The following is a 23492-nucleotide window of genomic DNA, read 5'->3' on the forward strand; positions in this document are numbered from 1 at the left end:
AGATTTTATTGAAAATACAATGGTATATTACAGTATATAGTACACTAGTGTGTGTGTGTGTGTGTGTGTGGTGTGTTTAAATATTAAAAAGTATATTGCATGTTGTTTTTGTAGTTTTTCAAATCGGCAATACATTTGTGGGTGTTACATATGTTCACATGGAAAAAACATTTCCATGTGAAGTAATATGGATAAAATACCCCAGAGCTACATATGGAATCTGTATTAGTCAACAGTGTGTTCAGGTGAGCTGGAAGCACAAATGCTCCCTGTAAGATTCTGGTCTCATAAGAGCTACTTATATTACACTTACAGATTTACCACAGAAAAAAAGTGCATGGAATGTTGAGAGAATAGAGGAAAAATAAGCAATCACTCTGGCAGTAAGTCATCCCCCAGCTCTTCATCTGCAAACTCATCTTCCTCTGTGCGCTTCTTCGCCGCAGTCTTTGGCCTCTCCATCTGCGGTCCCAAGGGATCAACATAAGAAGCATCTGAAGAGATAATAACAGAAAAGTCATTTTGTACCATTTAACAAAGAGTAACACTGCTCTGGAGAATCAGAATCAGCACTCTGACAGGCTCTCACAGCAAACAAAGCTGTGACTACAGGACAACTCCAGTCCTTTTATGATAAGACAGAGGATTTATAGACAGCTGGGATATGAAATGACTGAACAGTACAGCACTTATCTAAAATCTAGGGGTGTAACAATACACAAATTTCATGATAAGATATGGATTGTTCTTGCATCAAAATACATTTTTGATATAGAATTAGAAATGATTAACCTTTAATTTCCACCATTGCCCCTTAAACAGGGGTGCCCAATCCTGGTCTTGGAGATCAACCATCCTTTACAGTTCAGCTGCAACACACTTTGCTCTAATGTTTATATGCTGCTGAAGACCTTCAGTACCTGGATCAGGTGTGTTAGGGTTGAGCGTAAATACTCCAGGGTGGTAAATCTCCAGGACCTGGATTTTGCACCCCTGCTCTAAAAGATAACGGTACTTGCTGAAGGGATAACTAGCATGTGTCATTTTCTTAGATATATATTTTTAAAAAGATTATATAAACATGCAATATTTATATAATAAACAAAGTGTAAACTGTAAGGCTACATATTAATATTAAATGAACTGAATATTACAAGTCGATCTGATCTGTCATCTTGTGTTTATATGTAAAGTGTAGTTGAAACAAGTGTGAGATGGCATGTTCTAACATGGCTCAATCACTCCCAGCAAACTCTACAAATGAATAGCAGGCAAATGGGTAGCTCTTCTCCTCACTACAGAGCAAGTTATTTGGTTCACCTGTTCAGAACCAGCAATAACAAGAAGCTGGCTAACTTTAGCTTCATGCTCTCTGCTCACTCCTGCGACTGACACATTTGGGCGATGTCTTCACAAATGAGTTATTGGAGGTATTTGCGTGGCTAACCCTACACAATGTTGGCACCCTGTCAAAATTTATTCTTAAATAGAATCATCTTCCAGTCTATATACAGTACACTGTGTTTAAAATAATCTACTACATACTGCTGACGTGATTCTGATAAGTAATAAGCAGTATGCGACCAACATGACCATCCCCAGTACGGCAAAGATACCCAGATGATGTACTAATCCAACCAAATATTCCAGTGTGCAGACAGAGCTGTTGTGGTGATGCACTGCATCCTGAAATGCAATGCGGCTGTTCTAGGAAGATGTAACCACTGGCGTAACCGCCTGGATATTTGAATAGCCTTGGATTCAGAATTTCTGTAAACTAATAATGGCAAAATAAAATAAATCTGTCCAAATGCAGCTACACTTGGTGCAACACTGAAGCCACACCAGACTTTTCTCTGCTGGTTTTGAGGTGGGTTTGCTTTCTTTTTCTATTAAATAAAGTTAGCTTACTACATAGATAAAGTGATTAAAACAGTAACTTTCTAGCTTAAGTTGTTCATAGCAGAAAAGTCCACTCAGTATCTGTTTTTCAGGCTCAAGTGTGGAGTCACACCTTATTATTCAGTCAAACTAGGTCACATTACCAACTATGACTGTAATGAAATTGAAATGACTCGCAAACTTTTTTTTTTAAAGAGGTTTTTGAGACGGGTAAAAAACTAAACCCACCATGATATGGGGTGTCTTTTAAAAGTCATACAGGCTCATCTCTTGACCAAAATATGAATGTATATGCTGAAAAGCTGCTAGCAACGATTGCTAAGCAGTGATTAGAAAGATCAAGAAAATGGGGTGGTTCTTGAAATAGTCTGATTGGCTCAGCCCCTATAGCTGGCAGGCTAGTCGCAACCCTGCCCTGTAGTACAGCACACAGCTTGTGTCACATACTGCCTACTATCCATTATATTACTGATGAAGAGTAGCATGCAGTATTCAGTACTAATGCAGTATGTAGAACACAGAACGCCATTTCAAATACAGCCAATCATTGAGCACTTTATTAGGAACAACTGCATAACTACATATGACCGTGGCACTGTTGATGCCAGACAGGCTATTTTAAGTATTTCTATAACTGCTGATCTCCTGAGATAATGCAGAACAGCCGCTTGCATTTACTTAGAATGGTGCAATAAAGAAAAATCATCCAGTGAGTGGGAGTTCTGTGGATGGAAATGCCTTGTTGATGAGAGCAGTCAACAGAGAATGGCTAGACTGGTTCAATCTGACAGAAAGGCCATCATAGCTCAGTGCAAGCAGAAAAGCATCTTGAGATGTACAACACAGCCTGGTGTAATGAATCTCAGTTTCTGCAAAGGCACAGGGCACACTCTCAGAAATAAAAGTATGAAACTATGACTGAGGCGGTATCCCTCTTATCACTGGGGTGGTACACTCAAGGGTACATCTCAGTACCTTTACTCAGGGAACATATAATGGATATGTATAATAATATGTATTATAATCCATTTAAAATATTACATTTTCTAAGTTGTATAGACTCCACACACCCCATCTCGTCTCCAGGCATTTTATTGTTCTGTTTTAAAACAATGGGTTACGAAAAGAAACAAATACATATTTTTTACCTGGAAAAACTTTTTTATGGTACACAGTTGGACCTTAAAACCCCTGTTGTACCTTTTAGGGAACACTTACACTGTTTGCATAGGACCTTTATTCCAGTGTAAGGTCAGAATTTGGCACCAACAGCATGAATCCTGGGACCCAATGGTGTGTCAGCAGTCCAGGCTGGTGGAGTTGGTGTAGTGGTGTGGGAAATGTTTTCTTGGCACACTTTGAGCCCGTTAATACCAATAAATCATTGCTTGAAAGCCACGGTCTATTTGAGTATTGCTACTGACAATGTGCATCCCTTCACGGGAACAATGTACCCAATTTCTATTGGCTACTTCCAGCATGATAATAAAGGAATATTTCCAACATCTTGTGGAAACCAAGCCACAAAGAATTAAGGCTGTTTTGAGAGCAAAGGGAGGCCCTACTCATGTAGTGGTAGAGTGCAATGTTTGTCTTAGTTGATTAGGTTTTTACTGCAGAAACTGTATATTTAAGATGACTTGAAAGTCCCTTTTCATTCATTTTAATGCATTTGGTTCATTTATAATTTTGTGTAATACATCTGAACATGAAAACCACTCTTTATCTCTTAGAATTAACCAGGTTATATTTTGTTACTGTGCCTTTATATGTAAATGACCCCTGATCTGTATTGTGCTGCATTCAGAAAGTAGTCTGGGCCAAACCACGCCTTATATAGATGGATATATGCAATTGTGTTAATTTTCATTAAAATCACAAAACCAATAAATTCAGAACATACCAAATTAATTCAGAATATACTCGCCAAGCCCTTTATTAGGAAAACTACACTTATACGGGTTAGAGGCTCTAAAAGTGCTGCTGCTCACCTAAATCTCTTTGGGAGCTTGCTTCATATGGTTCATTGGATCCTGGAAGTGACCTCAGCTTCACACTCAGCCGCTCACCCTTGGCACTGGTACCATGACTGCTCTGTCCACTGTCTGAGAAGCACAACCACAGATGTTGGAAGCATGACCATTTTCAATTTTAGATCATTTTAGAATGGGAATATATAACTCTGAAGAAGTATTCAAGATTTTGTTTATGTAACTCCAGCTTAAACTAAATCACATGAAAACAGTTCAATCTACAATGATAAAATAATCAAGCATGCAAGTCCAGTAATGCAGTAGCTTAAATTTCTACTGCTGGGCACATGTAGTTATACAACAAAGATATCCCCCTTCATGTATTATGACAGACTGGACAAAACAATGTCATGTGGTTTCTGTGTTTTTATGGAATTCATGAGGCAACATCATAAAGTTTGTCATGCAGCTGTATTTCACCCCTTGGCTGCACTATGACACTACTAGAACAAAGTGGACAGATGTGAGACTAGACCCACCATCTAGAAGCCAGGTAACCATGGAAACCTCCAAAAGTCCCCCAAAACAATAAAAACATGGAGAGTAGTAAAATAAAAAATCTCATCTCCCCACTGCAGTGAACACTGCTAAAATAATCGGACAGCCTTTCCCCTAAAACAAGTTCTTGTACCCTGTCATTTTACAGAAACGTCCATTTTTGTGTCTCCAGCGTTTGCAGATATAACTCCCTTGAAAAACATGTTAGAATTAACATTTATTTACATTTTAAAAACAGCAAGTTATTTTAACAATCACATCTTCTTAAACCTTCAATTGAGCAATATGGGTTTTTAAATCAATTTATCTAAAATCTAAAATTCTAAAGCACCACAAAAGTGCTTGTACCCACAGTCATGTGTGAAGGGTGAGCACAATACACACACACACACACACACACACACACACACACACACACACACACACACACACACACACACACACACACACACACACACATACACACACAAAATTTCATAAATAATGAAAGCTGTGGTCCCCAGGAGGTGTTACCATTTAACAAAAAATCACTTATTTTGAAATAAAAATCACACTGATCATCACTTCACTTCCTTTTACTTATTTCTGAGGATCTATGAAAAAAGCACATGGTAAGTCCACTGTGTCTTTTCAGTTATCAGGAATTTTCTCATTTAGCTCATGATTTCACAAAGCTTTGAAGTCACTGGCATGACCTTCTTTATCCTTAGGGAATTTTGAAAAAATTACATATGAATGAAATTACATATTTTAGTGGAGATTCCATAATTGATGACTTGTGGTTTGATGCTCTGCAGCAGCTATTTTGTAAAATGCTTTTTTCATGTCAGTGGTGTTACTGTCTCTGGTGATACCTTTCTTATGTGTAATGTCAATGAGGATCAGTAACACCAGCAACACCCATGGATAGATAGAAAAGTGGACATTTCTGTAGAATGACCCAAATCACACTGTTTGAGTATTCATATTCTTTTAAAATGAAAATATACACCTCAAACACTTTATTAAGAAAAGCCCCTTGTTTCTGTACTCACTGTCCAATTTACCAACCCCACTTATCATGTGTGCAGTGTCTCTGCAGTGCTGAGAATGATCCACCACCCAAGTAATACCTGCTCTGTGGTGGTCTTGTGGGGGTCCTGACCATTGAAGTACAGGATGTGATGGAGCTAACAAAGTACGCAAAGAAACAGATGGACTACAGTCTGCAATTATAGAACTACAAAGTGCTCTGTTTGTTAAGGGGAGTTGATAAAATGGACAATTAGTGTTCACATCAAGATATTAACCAACTGAACTGAATTTTTGTTGCGGATTTCAGCTATACAGTTACCTTATACAGGACGTAGCTGCACTCAGTTCTGTGTAAACATTAGCTTAAGCGTTGAGACAAACAAGTGTTTCACACATTTTTTCATTTTGGCAGCAGCTGCAAATCATGTGTGCATCTCATTGTGACATGATTGAGTTTATGGGTACTGTCATAATAAAAGCTAAACTAGGCCATGCCTCTGAGACGATGTTTATGCTTTATTTCACTTCAAGCTTTTCATTTTGACAGGGTGGCTTAAGAAGCTTTAGTTTATTTGTATGCACTGTGCCATGGACTGCTCCTATTCAGTGAGTGGGAAGCTCAGTGCACAATGTGCAGGACAGCACATACCTCTAGCCCGCTCCAGTGCAGGGCTGTGGTTCGTCTCTGAGTGCGAGACTGCAAGCCAAATGGAGAGTATGTAAACAGGGAAAGGATTCATAGAGGATAAGCAGAGAAAGGCTATAGGGAGAAGTCTGCATAGAGATTCTGAGAATGGTAAAATGCCCTACGTACTACATGGTAAACCAACTACGCAAGTTTAAGTCATGCAATTCCTCTTTTTGTAATTATCCGTCACTGAACCTGCTACACTTGCTGCAAAAACACGTTTAGACTCTTTCTAAGCTCTTTTCTGTTTGCCACAGGTGTGTTCATACGGCTGCTTTTCATAGGTGGAGTATTAATGGGGCTTGAGATGCTCCCTGGGAAGTTCACAGCCATGTTCACAGCGCAGAGAGATGAGTGAAAGATGGGAAAAAGCATTTAAAAGACAATAAGATTGGAAGGATATATAGATATCAGTAACAAAGTGATGCTTAGGTGCACAATGTGTTCTCTCACTTTATAATTTGAGATGAGAACACTTTAAAGCAGAAACAATTTAATGTTGGAAGAATAGTCAGCGCTATAATCAACAAAACAATATAAACAACTGCACTTAATCTCTCAGTGGTTTCTCTATGTTTATATAGTATTTAGTCACTGGAATTTAATATTTTAATATTCTCTTAATTATCTACTCAAGAAAAGCTGTACATGGAAAATGACACGTGATCTGAAAAAACAAACTGTGAAAGTTAGTTTCTGGCTTTGACAGCATCACTGTATGCTTTCCAAATCCTGTGATATTCATAACATAAAGGTAAAAGCAGGGATACCAAAAACACTAATGATGTATCTGTTTACACAAAACATCTTTCATTTGCTCCTCTTAGATAATGACTATGAACAAATGTAAAACATTTTGCGCTGTGAGTGTACATGTGTGTAACACAGACTACTCTACTACCAAGCTCTTTGGGAAAACACACATCTCTCTGCAGTCTTTTTGTACACACTCTACACAATGTCACATATTCAATTACATTCCTGCATGATCACCAAAGTTAAATTAAGGTTATACTACTATTTGTTTGCTTTGATGCTCCTGGAGGATAAGTATTGGTTTTATATGCTGGTCATGAGAAAATCAAACCAATCACCTTTTCAAGTTTTCCACTTACGATAATCCATCTGAAAAACAGGCTAAGGGTGATGTATAAATTCCCTTCCATGAGCATCATAGCATCTCTACTCTGTTCTATTATAAGAAGTAGAGTCATACCATTTGGCTTCTTTGGAGGTGTCTGGATAGGGCTTAAGATGCTTCCTAACATACCGACAGAGTAATCTGACAGAGTGCAGGAATGATACAACAACAGAATATACACTGATATTGTACGGTAAAGTATGATGCTAGATATGGCACACAGGGTCTGAAGTCTGAGAACCTGCCAATATCGAATTACTGGATGTTTATCTAAAACTTTGAGTTTAAATATTTAACGCATCACTCAGATGTGTTGGAAATGTGTTGCTCACCTGCTCTGATATTCACATCTGATGTCCCATGTGGAGTGAAAAATGATAAAATTACTATTTCCCAGTGTCTACAAACCCAATTCCAAACCTATGTGTGACAACAGGCAAAATTAATATGCAAGTAAAAAAAGAAAGCAGTGACTTGTCTTTTACAATTATTTCACTGAAAACATTACACAGAAGAAAAATTTGTATTTTACCATTTCAACTTGCTAATGTACATAAATTCCAAATTTGATGCCTGCATCACATTCCAAAAAAGTTGGGACTGTGGGAACTGTAAGACTGGGACGTTGCGGAATGATCAAAAACACCTGTTTTGGAGCTTTCCAGAGGTAAAGAGATAAAAAGGTAACATACGATGTTTATGCTAGCCTGAGGTGCCAGAATGTCATTGCTGCTTCTTCTACAGAGTCGCTTACTGCGCCTTTAAATGTGGCACCTAGCCCCAGCCCTGACTGGTATGGATTGATCCTGCTGAAAGGCAGCCTGCGATCGATATTAGACCCAAAAACACTGTCCTCTCTTTGCAAGCAACCCAGTGACAAACATGCCCCTGTTCCAACTTTTTTGTAACATGCCACAGGCATCAAATATAGAATAAATGTATTTATACAGAAAAACAGAAAAAAGTTAATTTTTTAAATATTAAATATCTTTTGTCCTTGTACGGTCCTGAATTGAATAGGAGTCAAAAAGAGTTTGCAAATCATTCCTGTCTGTTTTTATTTACATTTTTACTACTGTCCCAACTTTTTTGGAATTGGGTTTGTAATAACATTCCACATATTCTAATTCGCTCTCCTGAAAACTCTCTGATTCTTATTAGAGAGAAAGATCAGTAAAAATGATTAGTTTTCACTCCCTCGTCTGCCAAATTGCATAATGAACAAAATTTATGGGAGAAACAGGAAGTACTGGACTGTCATTTCAGCATTTAAAGTGTTTACAGACTGACTGGGAATGACGGAATGTTTATGTACTAACTTTGATAATGATCTGAGGTGAAACTGCCCCACAGCCATTTTCGGGGAGGGTTCTGGCAGAAGCATATCTCAGATAAACAGATTTAAGAGGTGAGGAATGATGAATTAATGATTTTTGAAGACCCTAATCAATAGGTTCCAAATGCACTAGGTGAGGACTACTTCTTTAACACTGATCCTAGAGGACCACTGTCTCTGTTCTAAATTTGAAGTTTTATATACATGGATTCTTGTATGTTTTATTTTTGATCTAGACCAATCGTGCCATGTAAACAGCCACTAAAGCTAATGTTGAAACTGTCAGCACTTCAGGAGCTGTACTAATTAAGGTGTAATGATCATACCACTGGGTTTGTAAGGTGGCATGTGTATGGGGTTTGGGCTGCCACCTTTTTGATACATTGCCAGGGTCAGCAGAAGGAGAAAATCAAAGAGTAAGTAAAGTGAGACATGGTTAAACATGAACATTGTCGTTTAGATACTGACAAGTGTGGATAAAGGATGGTCCACTTACCACTGCTGGCACTGCCTTCTCTCCGACCTCGAGCACTGCTTTCTCTCCCTGACTTCACCCTCTACAACATGGGTAAGATGCAGGACAAAAAGAATAAGCTGAATCTAACATGAACCAGAGAGAATAATGGAAGCATGATTCTGGACTAATATTACAGAGAGTCAGATGAAAATGTCAGCCTGACAATAATGAACTAACATTTCTTTAACTCATGACTTCTAACACTTGCAGTTAAATCTTAAAAGCAAGCCATTAGTAAAACATCTGGTAGCTCACACAATATTTTTTATTTATGCCTGATGTAAAGTTTCAAACAAGAAGAGGATAAAACGTTGATACAGCAAGAGAGAGAAACAGAATGTTCAACAGGAAAGGGGCTGATAAAGGGAATAATTCCTTTCTCTTTAGTAACTGATCCAAGAGCCCCTCTTGATTTAGAAACAGCTGTTTCTTATTGAAATACAGGCTCATTTTTTCTAGCTTGTTCTCCCCTTACTAGCTAGACAAGTCAGTACTGAAGTATTATCCTAAGCGCAAAATCCAGTGTAATCAAGACAGAATGAATAGACCGTTTACCTGCTCTCTGATCTCCTTCATTTTTTCCACTTTCTTCAGTTTGGTGGCATAATCCTGCACCTCCTTTAAGCCCATATCTGTGCATAATCTCACAAGGAATCGAAGACCTAACCAACGCAAAAACTCGCATGAAATAATGCCATTAAAATTGTTAGAAAAGTGAAAAGCAAAGAGACAGAAATCATCCAAATCGTGAACATTACATTCTACATTTTCCGGGAATTTGCGATGAATGTCCTTATACGTCTCAAGTGCTTTCTGATAATTTCCTAAAAGAGACCATAAATATTATATTATATATTTGTTTACAGTAAAACTAAATGGGAAAATAAACCTTAGCAATAATAATAAATCATTGTTAGCTAATTAAAAATATAAAATTTCATACCACTCCTCCTGTAGCAGCTAGCTACCATCAGCTGCCATACAACGTTGTTAGGCCTGGAATTCAATCACAAAATAATCAGTAGCATATTTATGTCCACACATGTATCCATGAGCAATGTCAAAAAATACTTAACTACTAACTTACTGTATGAGTGTTGCTCTCTCAAAATACTGAATTGCCTTTTCACAGAACTGTGTATCAATATAATATGCTCCCAACCATTCAATGACCTCGATGTTTGAGGGAAAATATCTAAAAGACTAAGAAAAAACATGACTTCAGTATACGTTACCAACATGGGGTGGTGCACAATAAATGTGGAAATTAAATGTAATAAATTTAAATGTGACAAATACATGTTAAAGATTATTAAAGGTATTATTAACAATTATTAAGTACAGAGGACATGCCTCATAATAGTACTGAAAGGCTTGTGACTTATCGCCCTCATTGTCATACAACTCTCCCAGTTTGGCCAGGACATGAGGATCAGTGGGAGTGACAGTGATGAGCTGCATGAGCCATTCAATAGCTTGGTGAGGATCCTCCAACATCTCATATCTAGATGCTACTTGAGGAACATAAATTACTAAACATATACCTACTGTCTGTTCATGTTTGTTCATTATTACATGAAAACTAATGTAATATAACATGTAACAAATTCATCAGTTACCACATACTGTGCTCAGTTTATAATAATATTAATTTCTGAACAACTGGTTTGAGCAACTGTGAGAAAAGATACAGGTTGGCCAGCTGATACATGACTTGAGCGCTGTTCCTAAGTATGGCGTGGAGCTTCAGAAAGCAGTCCAGGGCTTCTTCCAGCCGTCCCAGCCTCTTATAGGTCAACCCTAAAGGAACATATCAGAGCACTAATCAACAGAATGCGACCCATAAAACAGAGAAATACCATGAAAGCATATGTCTGAGGAAGAAATTAGTTTAAATTTTTCCTAAATTTCCTGGTCTAAAAAAAAACCTATAAGGCATAAATAATTAAATGGTCAGGTCCTCTTATCACTGATGGCTGACCTAAGTTATAGAGAGCCTCTGTGCAGGATGAGTCATTCCGCAAAGCCTCTTTATAGAACTCAGCTGCTTTCTCATAGTCCTCCTTCACAAATACTGTGTTGCCTTTGTTAATTAGTGCAGCAGGGTTGTAGCGGTCAGCATTCATGGCCAGATCAGCATAGCGGTCGGCTTGATCGTAGTCTTTCTCCTTAAAGAAGAAGAAGAAAAAAAAAAAAACAATAGCAACAGCAGTAAGTAAAATTACTATATGCAGTTGTCTGCAAAAGTCTTGGTGCCCGTGGTCATTACACATTTTGCTGGGAAAATAAGCTAATGCATCCTCTACAGGCAGTTCAGAGGACCTAAATTAGTTCCTCTTCCAGGTTCTATTCTTTCCCCCAGTTCTTAAATTCTATGATTAAACATTAATTGTGCAATTCAATGTGCAGAAATGTGTTTTCTGTGATGTGTACTATTTTTCTTTACTTAGAAAATCACCAAATCATGTCATTTGAAACTGTTGCATATGACTGCATGTGTATAACCTAATCAATGTCCAAGTCAAATACACAAGAAGCAATACAATGTTTAAGTTTTTGCATAATTCCAATTGTTTACATATAAACAAAGTAATTCAGAGTGATCTGAAATGATGTGAAGTGGTGCATTGTAAAGAAACCAATTTGAATTTTCTTTATAATGCTGGTAATGAGAACCAAGAGTTGCAATGTCAACAACACAAATAGAGCCATGTTATTTGCTGTTGCTATCCAAAACAACCACTGAACATACAGATGCTTTTCAAGATTTATGAATACAAGGTATTCATACCCATTTCATGAAATATCTTTTTGCTTTTAGAGAAATTAAACTTTTTGGACGTCTAGCTCCTATCACCACCACCATGAACAATACTGACTCAGATAAGGATTTCTAAACAAGGATTTAACTAGGCTGAAATTTTTTATTTCCCCCCCACATGGCACTCACCAAAAAGTAGAGGAAGGAAAGGTTAGTAGCAGCAGCACTCTTCACCCGGCTGTCTTTCTTCTCAAAAGTCTTTAGCGTCTCCACAGCCTGCAGAGACATTTGACTTTTAAGACATTTCTTAAGGCTGCTCAGTCTGAAGCCATTCTGTGCTATCTATTTAACTCTGTATGCACTGTGCTTATATATTTCAAGAATCGTAAGTGGGAAATACATTAAAATACATTTCAAACACCATAATGCTAAGGTACTGGGCAAAACTAAAATGTAGTGAGAGAATTTCTGAAACAAATGTTGCACTTAGAACACCATGACAGTACATCTGCACCTTCTATTTGTCTTGATAAGGCCTGTCCAGCATATTTTCATGTTTTTCCCTGTTGTAACACATTCACTTCAACACAGGAAGGATTTGTACATTGGCTGATTAGTTCGATATGTTTTTGTTACAGCAGTGGGTCATACAAAAAAAGGGAAATGTATGCAGAGCAGGAAGACTCTAGGACTAAGGTCAAGAACTGCTGCCACAAAAGACAGTAACAGTGAAAGAGACATATCAACATAAAAGATTCATTCATTCAAAGGTATAAGCTGTGACAGGACACACATACCTCAGCCTCAAGAGGCAAGCAGATGGAAATGTGGACAAAGAAAAACATGGAACATGAATTTGTGAAACTTTAAGGTGACAGACAAAAGGGGAATATGAAAATACTAAATGAAACCAGAGTTCCAATAACAAAACATTCACATGCTTCGTAAGTAAGCATACAAAATATGTCAAAGGCAATATGCCAGAAGTGCATTAGAATTTGCCTCACCTGGTTGAATTCCTTCTGTCTCAGATAGGTAATCGCTTTGTTGATCTCTAGATCATTCGCCAGCTCCACATACTGTGAACTTTTAACCATATCTACACACCTGCAACAGTGGCATTACATTCAGGATTCATTTCCAAATTAATTGTGTTTTGTTCATTTTCCAATTACTGTGTCTTGGCATTTGTCTTGGTACAATTCCTTGTGAATTAATACAAGGTTAAAATGTTATATTTGGCTATATATCTCTGGATTCTATGTGCAATGGAAACTCACCAGTCAAATCCAGCTGCAAAAGTGGACTCAATGGCTGGGGCAATAAGTTTTGCTGAGGTCATGATGTATTTCTCAGCTAATGCTTTCCTACAGTAAAGAGAGAAAAGTTACATTTGGGAGGTGGGGGTATTTACTGTTATTGTTATAAATATCAATCATATCATTATAAAATCATATGCAAAATGTGCTTTTCTGAGCACATCATGGCACTGACAAACTATAGGTTTCATTACAAAAAATGACTCCTGTTTCCTGCAGTGGAGTATATGTAAAGCTTTTTTTAATGTAGCACCACTTTTGTTTTTTTTTTGTCTGTGCCAACTTATCAATCTTCAGAACAGATATTTGAAAATGTCTTAAAGTAGTGTAAATGTTATTGTCATATCACCCACCAATTGTTACACTGCAATAATCACACTCAATATCATATGAAGTGTTTGTCTGTAAACAAGGCATCTCCATTTTAATGAATTTTCATGTTTTTAATTGTGCATTCCAGTTTATATCAAACTGCAGTTGGGTTGTTCTGATTAAGTAAAAACAACTCAATAAAATACAGGTAATTTACATAATTAAACCTTATTTAAAAATTGTTTTTTTTTTTTTTTTTGGCAAAGGCAGATAACTCCAATGGTCATTTCATGTTCAAGAGATAAACAAAGCCATGTAATAGATAGCAGTTTTCAATAACAATAGCAGTTTTTTTCAGTGCGATATTTAAAATTCTTTAACATAAAACAAGTAGGTAAAACTCCAAAAACTCTAGCAAAATCATATTATTAAACATCTAGAAGATCAGACTTCAGAAAAATGCTAAGGCTGAATCTCAAATGGCTCACTGCTCTCTATATAGTGCACTGTCAGCTATGAACGTTTGGCTTTTACACCCAAATATTGCACTTTATGACCTGTGTATGAACTGTGCACACATAGCTGAATCCAAAGTGCTTCTTTGTTAGACAGACTGTGCACCTGAAATGCCTTGACAGTGGACAAGAATTTTTTTTTTTTTTGTGACCAAACATACTTTGTTAGAAACAGCTCACAACAGGCAGCTTACTTTTTTAAAGGATAGCATTTACCATCTTTTGCAAATGAACTCTTCATATATTCTGCAGTTTTATCTCATGGTAAATGATACCTTTCTCGCTCCATCTGGTGCAGCTGATCATTCTTGATCGCTTCTATCAATAGGTTTGTATGAGGGTCATCCTGTACAAATGTTTAATCAGTCTGTTAGCCACAAATTTGTGATCTCTTCTGTCAAGTATAAGGCTGAGCTATATATTCTCTTTAAACTCACATTTGGAGAGATGTACTTGTCTTCCTCATCAATTCCAAGAAGTACACAAATCAGTTTCTGGAAAGATTTCTTCATCCTCTCACGGTCTCCAATGGCATAGTAGCAGAGGATTAGGTTGAATCCTGTCTTTATGTTGGGGCTCTCACTCATAATATGATCAAAGGAGGTAATGGCGTCTGAGTACTGGCCCATTCGTATAAAAGAAACACCGATGTTCTGCATGATCTTAATCCTAACATAGAACAAAAACTATCAACCAGAATTTGGAAAAATGTGCTATTTTTTCACTTGGTATTATGAAATATAGATGCCACAGCGGGATGTACATGAAACTTACCTCATCTCTGTGTGTGCATTGGAGATTTGGTCTAAAGCCATACGGTAAAATTTAATTGCCTTGGGGTAGTTTTTCTGTTTAAAGTAGATGTTACCCATGTTCACTTTCAACCGTCCTACATTTGAAAAAGAGCATAAAAACAAAAACTTATTTACGAACAAATATACTCCACAGCCTTTTAACATGTTAGGAGAAATATTGTCCAAGAACTGAATAAAGAAGAACAAGAGAAGTACAGTATATTCCAAAATACAGTAAACTGAGCTTTCTACATAAACCAGCAGTATTTTAACTGGGAGCTTCAGCAGCTGAATGCTACACTGTGTGGCCCAAAGTTCATAGACATCTGCTCATCCAATGTTTCTTATACAATCAAGGTTATTAATACAGACTTTAATCCCCCTTTACTGCAGAAACAGCCTCTACTCTTCTGGGGATTTGACTCTTTGCTGTGAGGATCCAATTTCAATAAAGAGTTGTTTACATATCAACCACTATAATATCTATAACATCTGTGACATAACAGTACCTGCATTATTGAACATTTTGTTCTTCACAATGACCTGGTAAGTGTTCAAGGCCTCTGTGTTCATGTCATTATTGGCATACTGGTTTGCCAGATTAAACAGCACCTGAAAAACAATAAATGTATCACTCTCACAGAAATAATCAATCAATAAATAAAAATATTGACTTTAACAGGCTCTCTGGTTAACTGGTAAAAATGGACTCACTGAATAGGTCAGATCCAAAGTGATATGGTCTGCAGTACCAGTTTGTTCTCTTTGTCTCACCAATGCCCGTTCTTTTCTACCTGCTTCTTTGGCCTTTTCTAGCGCCTGAGTGAGCAAACCAACATAAAGACACCAAAAAGCAAAAACAGAAGGTCCAATGCACATAATCACTTCAGTTAAAGTCCACCTTCACAGTACACAGAACCAAAATAGGATTCTCTTTAGCGGCTAATCAATTTGAATGAAAAATTCAATGCTTGCACTTATTTACATTTACAGAGATCACAGAGCATAATAGCGTTTGACTCACCAGTTGCAGGTCCCCATTTCCTTGGGCTAAGCAACTTTCTTCTATCAAATCATTCACCTTCTTTTCCAGGATCTTAATCTTCTCTTCTGGACTGAAACACAAATTAAAAAACAAACAAAGAAAAAAAACACATTTGTGGTTGAAATTAGGTAAAGTCAAAGAATTTTGGACTGCACATGTAATCTATAAAATTTATGTGCTATTAGGAACATACGTGTCTTCATTTTTTGCTTCTAATGGAGGAGCTGGTCCTCTTGATTGGCCAAGTGGATCAAATGTTGAACCTTACATAAAGGTTACATGGGAAATGTACATATCTTTGAATAGTAACAATAAATGAACAATAACGTGTGAATAAATGTCAGTACATTAAATACTGTTACACCACAACATGACACATTACATACAATGACAAGGGACAATGTCTTTATAACAGCCAAGAAATATAAATAACCACATTAAAACAGTGCACATTAATATGGAGTAATTTCAGTTCAATGGCCCATATTTATGAAATTATACTCCACGTTACATAAACGCTGTACGCTGACTCCAGAGCTGCATTTTTATTGTAAAAAGTTTAAGAAATATGAGCCAAAGATTGGAAGGATGTCTCATGCACACTTACCTCTGGCCAAAGAAGAAGAATATCCTGCTGCCCGCACTGCAGTCATAGGACGAGCAGCCCCATCCTTTCGAAAATACAAAAGTAACAAACACAAACCACATACAGACAGGTAAATTCACATTTTAACTTTATCATATTGTCACTGTCATATCGAAACTTTATTTTTTGTCCTTTATATTGTATGAATATTTCATGAGGAACGGACCAATAAAGATACATTTAGTTACTACAACAAATATACAGACGGATGACAAAATAAAAGAAACAACTTAAAAAGTGAGTGGACACACATAAGTGCAGATGCTTACAGACAGGTGTACCACACAATACTATTAAGCAATTAACATCCTACCATGCTCTGTGCCATGCCTAGAAATGCGGAGTAGACTCTGACCTTGATGTTGGATAAAGATGGTAGGAGGAAAAGGTCTAAGTGACTTTGATTGGCTCATTATAATAGGACGGATGGCAGAAGTTTTTATCACTGCTCAACTGGCTAAAGTATCAGTAGGAACAGTAACTAAAGTTACCTCTGCAATTTCCCCCTGGGATCAATAAAGGAATCTGAATCTGCATTTAAATTTATAGAAAAGACATCAGTAAATAGAGTCACACATCAGTAAACTGGTAGTTGAAAGGACACATTCAGTAACTGTGATGCTTGGGCATTAGTGCAATGTGTAAGGAAAAAACAGAAGTGCAACTGTTTCTCATGTGACTGAGAATGTCAGAGCAGGACATAACCAGAACACAACAGCAAGAACAGTCTGTCCACAACTACATACAGAGGGATATTATAATAGGGGTGCAGAGCATGATCCTCTCATTATCAAAATGAGTGCACATGGTAGAAGATTCAAGGCCATCAAAACCAGCATTACCAGACATGCTTACAGCATTTCCCCAGAGCTGTGGCAATAATTAACCACAGTGAAAAACTCACACTTTAAACTTTACCTAAACCATCAAACCTCCTATACTGTTTATTTACACAAATGTACAAATGTTAATTGAGTAGTACACTGTATATACTATATTTTCTAGTATACATGTACTCAAACCTGCCTATGTACAGACATTCATATTGGGATACATACAGATATCCTCACATCTCTTTAGCTACTTTCTCGTGGCTCTTCTTTATTATTAATTCTATTTTATTGTATTTTTCTCTTAGTTAAATGCTTATTAAAAGTCTGTTTAGTATGGTACATGTGATACATGTGTGACCTCACCAAGACAAATTCTTTGTATGTGCAACACACTTGCCAAAATAAAGTGATTCTGATCCTAACATGTGAGAGTTCAATTGTGCAAAAAACATGTGCGTACATAGGTGTATATCTCTGTAAACACTGGTGCACAGAGATGAGGAAAAAGAGATATGGCCAGAGTCATTCTTTACTATTCTCTACATGTAAGTGAGTGCATGATTGTCATTCCCCAAGAGAACAGTACAGGCCTGAACGCTTGACCCGTACACCGAGGTAGACCAATGACTCTGTTATGGGGGGGGTCTGCAGACATGGTTTGGGTCTATTTCCCTTAGAATGAAGGGTCACTGCAATGCAATACAACATTATTCTAACAATCATCTTTATCCTATGATGAAACACTTAAATCCTGATGGGAATGGTCTCTACCAGGATGGCAGTGGACCCATTAACAGGGCACAAGGAGTCACTGAATAGCTGAATGAGTATAAAATTATGTAAATCATTTGCCATTACCTTCACAGTCACCACTTTTCAGTTAAATTGAACACCTATATGAATTTGAGGAAATAACGTTTGGAAGGATGGTGTTCCAAACCTCCAGTAAAGTTTCAGACTTTTAAAATCTACACCAAGGCACACTGAAGCTGTTCTAGCAGTTACTGATCTTACTAGGATAAATTGTTATTTTTTCCTTTAATTTGTCACCCATCTGTTTATTTCTCAATGTGTGACCATGACAGGCAAAAAACATAATTACAATTTATTACTTACTTTTTAATCATTTTAAGACAAAAAGGAAAAACATCTTACCTGTACTGCTCCAGTTGTAGGTCTTCCCATTGAAGAGCCCATGGGCATCCGTGACTAAAGGACAGAAAATAATTCACTGAGACATCCTATGAGCTGCTAGGACCTAGTATTACATAGGCAGTTATTCATATTCATTTAGCAAATTAAATTATGCTTCTTCACCATTTTGTCTGCTATTCAGTATGTATACAGTCTAGAACATAACAGCATTTGCAAACTTTTAGGAGTCTGCAACCTTCCTGCCCTGACAGCTCTCTCTCTGAATTTTGAAACAGCATTAAAATACAATACTCCACTCTTGTTTTTCTCTCTGTCTGTGACAGATCCAAATCAAATCAAATCAAATTTATTTGTATAGCGCTTTTTACAACGGATGTTGTCACAAAGCAACTTTACAGAATTTCAGAAAAGAAAAAGTTTCAAGAGAACTGTAAGAATGTACAGAAACCCCCCAGTGGGCAAGCCAGGGGCAACAGTGGCAAGGAAAAACTCCCTCAGAACTGAGGAAGAAACCTTGGGAGGAATCCACCAGTCACCATTTTGTGTTTCAAATGAAGCGGTTAATATAGATTCAAATGCACTACATACACCAAAAGAGGTTCCTATGGGTCTTCCACCAAGAGCAGTGCCAGGAAACTTTGCAGTCATCTAAGAAGAAAAAGAGAGCAGCTAAATTCAACATTTTTAAAAGATTCTGAAACTAATCTTTCCAGTAAACTGCGTACTATATATTTGTTCTGCTGGTTAAAGTCCTGCGTCTTACTGGAGGTCGTCTGCCATGACTGGTCCTGACGGCTTGCTGAAAGCCAACATCATTGTCCAGTTCCTGTCCAGAAAGAGAGTGATAAATGGTAACGTTAAGAGGTTCACATTTTCAGAGTGTTCCTGCTGACAGTGAAAGTCACACCTAACGTTACCTCTGAGTCAAATGTTGGATTGTAGTCATTGTAACCCGAATACAAGTCATCTTCGTCTTCTGCGGCAAGATGAACGTTTTCCATCCTTTAGGTGACCTTCTCACAAGAACATACAACCAAACGCGATATGATCCGAGGCCAAAACATGCATGATATTCAACAGGTGCTAAAACACTTCTTACAGGCCACGGTTCGGTGATTCTTACGCTTCTTAGCTCAAAGTAACTTTTTGTAACTTACCCATAAGTATTGAAAACTATAGCACATATGGTCAGTAGCCATTGTTTGGCGAGCTGAAGTCAGCCTCTTTTTAGCTAGTCAACAACTCAACTTTTCCACTTCCACCTTAAATGGTGCAGCACTTAAATTCTGAGAATGCAACTGCTGCACCATTTAAGGTCGAACGGGAAAATTCGAGCAAGAAGCTGGCGAATAAGACGCTGACGTCGGCCTCGTATAGTCGGAGTCTATACATTGTCAAATTAGCTATGAAGTAAACAAGGTAACGCTAACCAGCGTTAGATATTATGTAGTTAGTTAGTTACATTAGCTAGCTAATGGCTAGTCTAGTTTAGCATGCTAATAACAAACATTAGCTAGCTTTTTACCCACCACGGCTACATTACCATTGCATAAAACAATTAGATTGCAAGCTGAACTACAACATCGACTGCTGTCACTACAGTAGTGTTTTGGTAATGGAAGAAATCGCTTTACCAAGACGTTTATCGGTTCTTACAGTCCGCAAAACTAACGTAGGTTAGCTAACCTAACTAGGTTACCTTGCAACCGTAAATCCGATGCTAGGTTAACACAGCAAAGCTGCGTCGCCACACGGCCGTTGCTAGGATACAGAGTGTGTGGAGCTTCGGTCCTTTGTTATCGCGCTATGTTAACTAGTGTTTCCCCCAGATTTAAAGTCTTCTGTCATGCGGACATCTAAAACAGCACTTACAAATGTGCCCGCGCCAAATAATGAACCAAAAAACGCTGTTTTATTGGACGCTAACAGTAAGCCTAAGCGCCTCTTCCTAAACTAAGCTAGTTTGGTGTGTGTAGGCTGCCGTAGGTGCCCGAATCTCCACCTTTCCTGCGCATGTTTTTTCCGAAGTTCAGCCTGTGTTTATGATTCTTTGGCTTCAAATGAATTGCAAGTGATTTTTTTGGGTTCGTGGTAGCAGAACATCAAAATGGCTTCGTCTAAAGGGAAAACAATTGCAATTGTAGGAAGGTGAGCACATTTGTGGCATTTAATCTATGTAGTTACCCGGGTAACTGTTATAGCTAACTACAGCTTTCAGCTAACGGTGCAGGCAGAGTACAACCTGCTGGCCTCGGATCCTCTACTGTTCTGTCTGGCTCTTACCACGACCTTTGATATATAGAGATTTTAGCCTGTGGCTAACAACACGGGGCAGCATTTCTGACATTGTTCAACCAATGTTCTTTCTTATGGGAATCGAGTAGAAATTCAAAAAGTTTGTAGCTGTCTTATCTTCCCCATTCATACCGTTCTGTCTGCAGCAGCCTTATGTTGCCTAGGTTGTCTGATTTTTTTGATAGTGCTGAAACATTGTCACTTGACAGCATAGCTCTAAACAAATAACGTTACTGTAAGATAAATATTCATAAGGGTTGTTGTATGTAGCCTCAGGATTGTCTCATATCTCTGTGTTCAGTACGGTGTAAAGAGCTTATGCTTGTTTAGCTACAGACCATTAACCTCTTGTAATAAAGGTTTTATTTTCATGATGCTTCATTTTTTTCTCTTTCAGTGGCCTGATTGGACGTTCCTGGGCCATGGTGTTCTTGAGTGGAGGATATAAGGTTAAAGTCTATGACAATCAACCGGGACAAGCATCTAGGGCCATTACAGATATCAGGTCTGTGAAAAATTCAGAGCTAGCCCAGTCCTGATGTTTCTCATAATGTTGTTTCTTTATTCAGCTTTTAGGGCCGTCAGCTCAAACTGCACCCTGTAAAATGACAGAATATAGCCAACATAGACTGTGTAATCATTGACATCTGGCTTATGTTGAATATATCACCAAGCACAGTGCAAAGTGTCAAATGTAGTGGTGTAAAGCAGTGGAAATGTGTTCTCTGGAGTGACTAATCACACTGCTCAGTCTGGCAATCCGATGGATGAGTCTGGGTTTGGCGGTTGCCAGGAGAACGGTACTTGTCTGACTGCATTGTGCCAAGTGTAAAGTTTGATGGAGTGGTGTGGGGTTGTTTTTTAGGAGTTGGGCTCAGCCCCTCAGTTCCAATGAAAGGAACTCTTAATGCTTCAGCAGACCTAGAGATTTTGGACAATTTCATGCTCTCAACAGTTTGGGGATGACCCCTTCTAACATGACTGCATACCAGTGCACAAAGTAAGGTCCAGAAAGACATGGATGAGTGAGTTTGGTTTGGAAGAACTTGACTGGCCTGCACAGAGTCCTGACCTCAACCTGAGAGAACACCTTTGAGCTGAATTAGAACGGAGACTGCTAGCCAGGCCTTCTCGTCCAACATCACTGTCTGACCTCACAAATGCGTTTCTGGAAGAATGGTCAGAAATTCCCGTAAACACACTCCTGCACCTTGTGGAAAGCCTTCCCGGAAGAGTTGAAGCTGTTATAGCTACAAAGGGTGGGCCGACATCATATTAAATCCTATGGATTAAGAATGGGCGTCTCACTCAATATATATATATGTACACTATATTTCCCAAAGTAATCACTCACCCATCCAAATCATTTCCATGGCCACAGGTGTATAAAACCAAGCACCTAGGAATGCAGACTGCTTCTGCAAACATTTGTGAAAGAATGGGTTGCTCTCAGGAGCTCAGTGAATTCCAGTGTGGTAGTGTGAAAGTCCAGTCGTGAAATTTCCTCACTACTAAATATTCCACAGTCAACTGTCAGTGGTTTTATAACAAAGTGGAAGTGATTGGAAACGGCAGCAACTCCGACCACAAAGTGGTAGGCCACGTAAAATGACAGAGCGGGGTCTGCAGACGCTGAAGCACAGAGGTTCCCAACTTTCTGCATAGTCAGTATATAAATTTTCCCCTTTAGCCCTTTTTTTGTTGATTTTGTGTTATTTGTATGTAGAAAATGTTGATTGTGTTAACTATGAAAAATCTATATAAAGTAATTAACTATGTAACTAATATATATATATATTATCCAGTCCAGATTATCCATTCTAGTACCTCCAGTGTGTGCAAAAAATTGTATTTGGTTGCGAACTTGCTTTGAGTCAATTCTTTTCACTGCAAAATAATATTCTCTGAAATCAGTTTGAATCGTAACTGACCAACCTGATTTTCAGCCATTGACCTCACCCCATCACTCAACATATTTACAAAATGCCATTCATGAGTAGCTGAGTGTACACTCTTCTATAATCTGTTGAATTTCATCTTTCTGTCTGTAGAGGGAGTTGCAGGACATTTAGTCACTTGAATGTGATAAGATCATTACAGACCTTAGATTAGAGTGGTCCAAAGTATGACTTAAAACCTTATAGCAAGGGGCGAAGTTAAAATGTGGAATCAGTTTGGATAAGTATTGTCATATATGTAAATTCTCAATAATCCAGTATTTTAAAATGTACAGACTATATACACAATAATATGATATTCTATATTCAGGAGCTCATGCTGTGAGCTTTTGGGATTGGACATATATACTTTTTGTATTTGTGTTTGAGCAGGAAGCAAGTTGAGGAACTCCAGGAAGCCCAAATGCTCAGAGGAAAGCTCAGTGCCACAGAGCAGCTGAGTCTGCTCAGCAGCCATGAAGACCTTTCCCAGGCACTAGAGGGTGCATTTTTTGTTCAGGTTGAGTATTGGCTCAAAACATCAAGCTGTATTTGGCCTAGTAGTTTTATAATTTCAAACCTTGTAATCAGGAAAAAAAAAGTTTAAAAATGTTATGTTTGTTCTATAAAATAATATAAAATAACTTTTATGTATTTCTTGGATTTGTGCTCTTGTTTGAAGTATAATTTCAGTTCTCTTTCCACTGTTTGTGTTCTTTTACAATGGAATCAAGAGTATAATTGGTCATCC

General features: G+C 37.8%; 2 protein-coding genes across 22 annotated transcripts in view; one reads left to right on the forward strand and one right to left on the reverse strand.

The window, feature by feature from the left end:
- ift88 (intraflagellar transport 88 homolog) lies at positions 1-20457 on the reverse strand. Of its 20 annotated transcripts, none has more exons than XM_037539506.1 (32): positions 20209-20455; positions 19427-19522; positions 19273-19335; positions 19098-19157; positions 18510-18563; positions 16835-16876; positions 16483-16546; positions 16069-16138; positions 15855-15945; positions 15545-15649; positions 15340-15442; positions 14811-14925; positions 14474-14705; positions 14312-14382; positions 13171-13257; positions 12898-12997; positions 12688-12693; positions 12080-12166; positions 11111-11297; positions 10821-10929; positions 10483-10633; positions 10217-10332; positions 10073-10125; positions 9888-9953; positions 9685-9791; positions 9109-9169; positions 8939-8983; positions 7609-7626; positions 7352-7417; positions 6097-6144; positions 3894-4007; positions 3-494 (listed from the first exon to the last, which is right to left on the reverse strand). In XM_037539506.1, exons 2-32 carry the CDS (start codon positions 19508-19510, stop codon positions 373-375), a joined length of 2697 nt encoding a protein of 898 aa, XP_037395403.1. In that variant the 5' UTR covers positions 19511-19522; positions 20209-20455; the 3' UTR covers positions 3-372. The 20 variants fall into 20 exon arrangements, 19 of the variants coding, with proteins under 19 accessions (XP_037395405.1, XP_017560097.1, XP_037395408.1 ...); XM_037539507.1 differs by having other exon boundaries at positions 20144-20455; XM_037539509.1 differs by lacking the exon at positions 20209-20455 and adding an exon at positions 19667-20134.
- Positions 19799-23492, forward strand: part of cryl1 (crystallin, lambda 1) — an 18837-nt gene continuing 15143 nt past the window's right edge. The window contains exons 1-3 of one of the 2 annotated variants that reach the window (XM_017704625.2): positions 19799-19928; positions 21202-21309; positions 23135-23261. In XM_017704625.2, coding sequence (XP_017560114.1) covers positions 21227-21309; positions 23135-23261 — 210 coding nt within the window. In that variant the 5' untranslated portion in view covers positions 19799-19928; positions 21202-21226. Of the gene's footprint in view, positions 19929-20476; positions 20658-21201; positions 21310-23134; positions 23262-23492 lie in introns of those variants that run through there. The other variant, XM_017704624.2, reaches the window with a different exon arrangement.

The sequence above is a fragment of the Pygocentrus nattereri genome, chromosome 6, assembly GCF_015220715.1.
Source record: "Pygocentrus nattereri isolate fPygNat1 chromosome 6, fPygNat1.pri, whole genome shotgun sequence".
In the NCBI taxonomy this organism is placed as follows: Eukaryota; Metazoa; Chordata; class Actinopteri; order Characiformes; family Serrasalmidae; genus Pygocentrus; species Pygocentrus nattereri.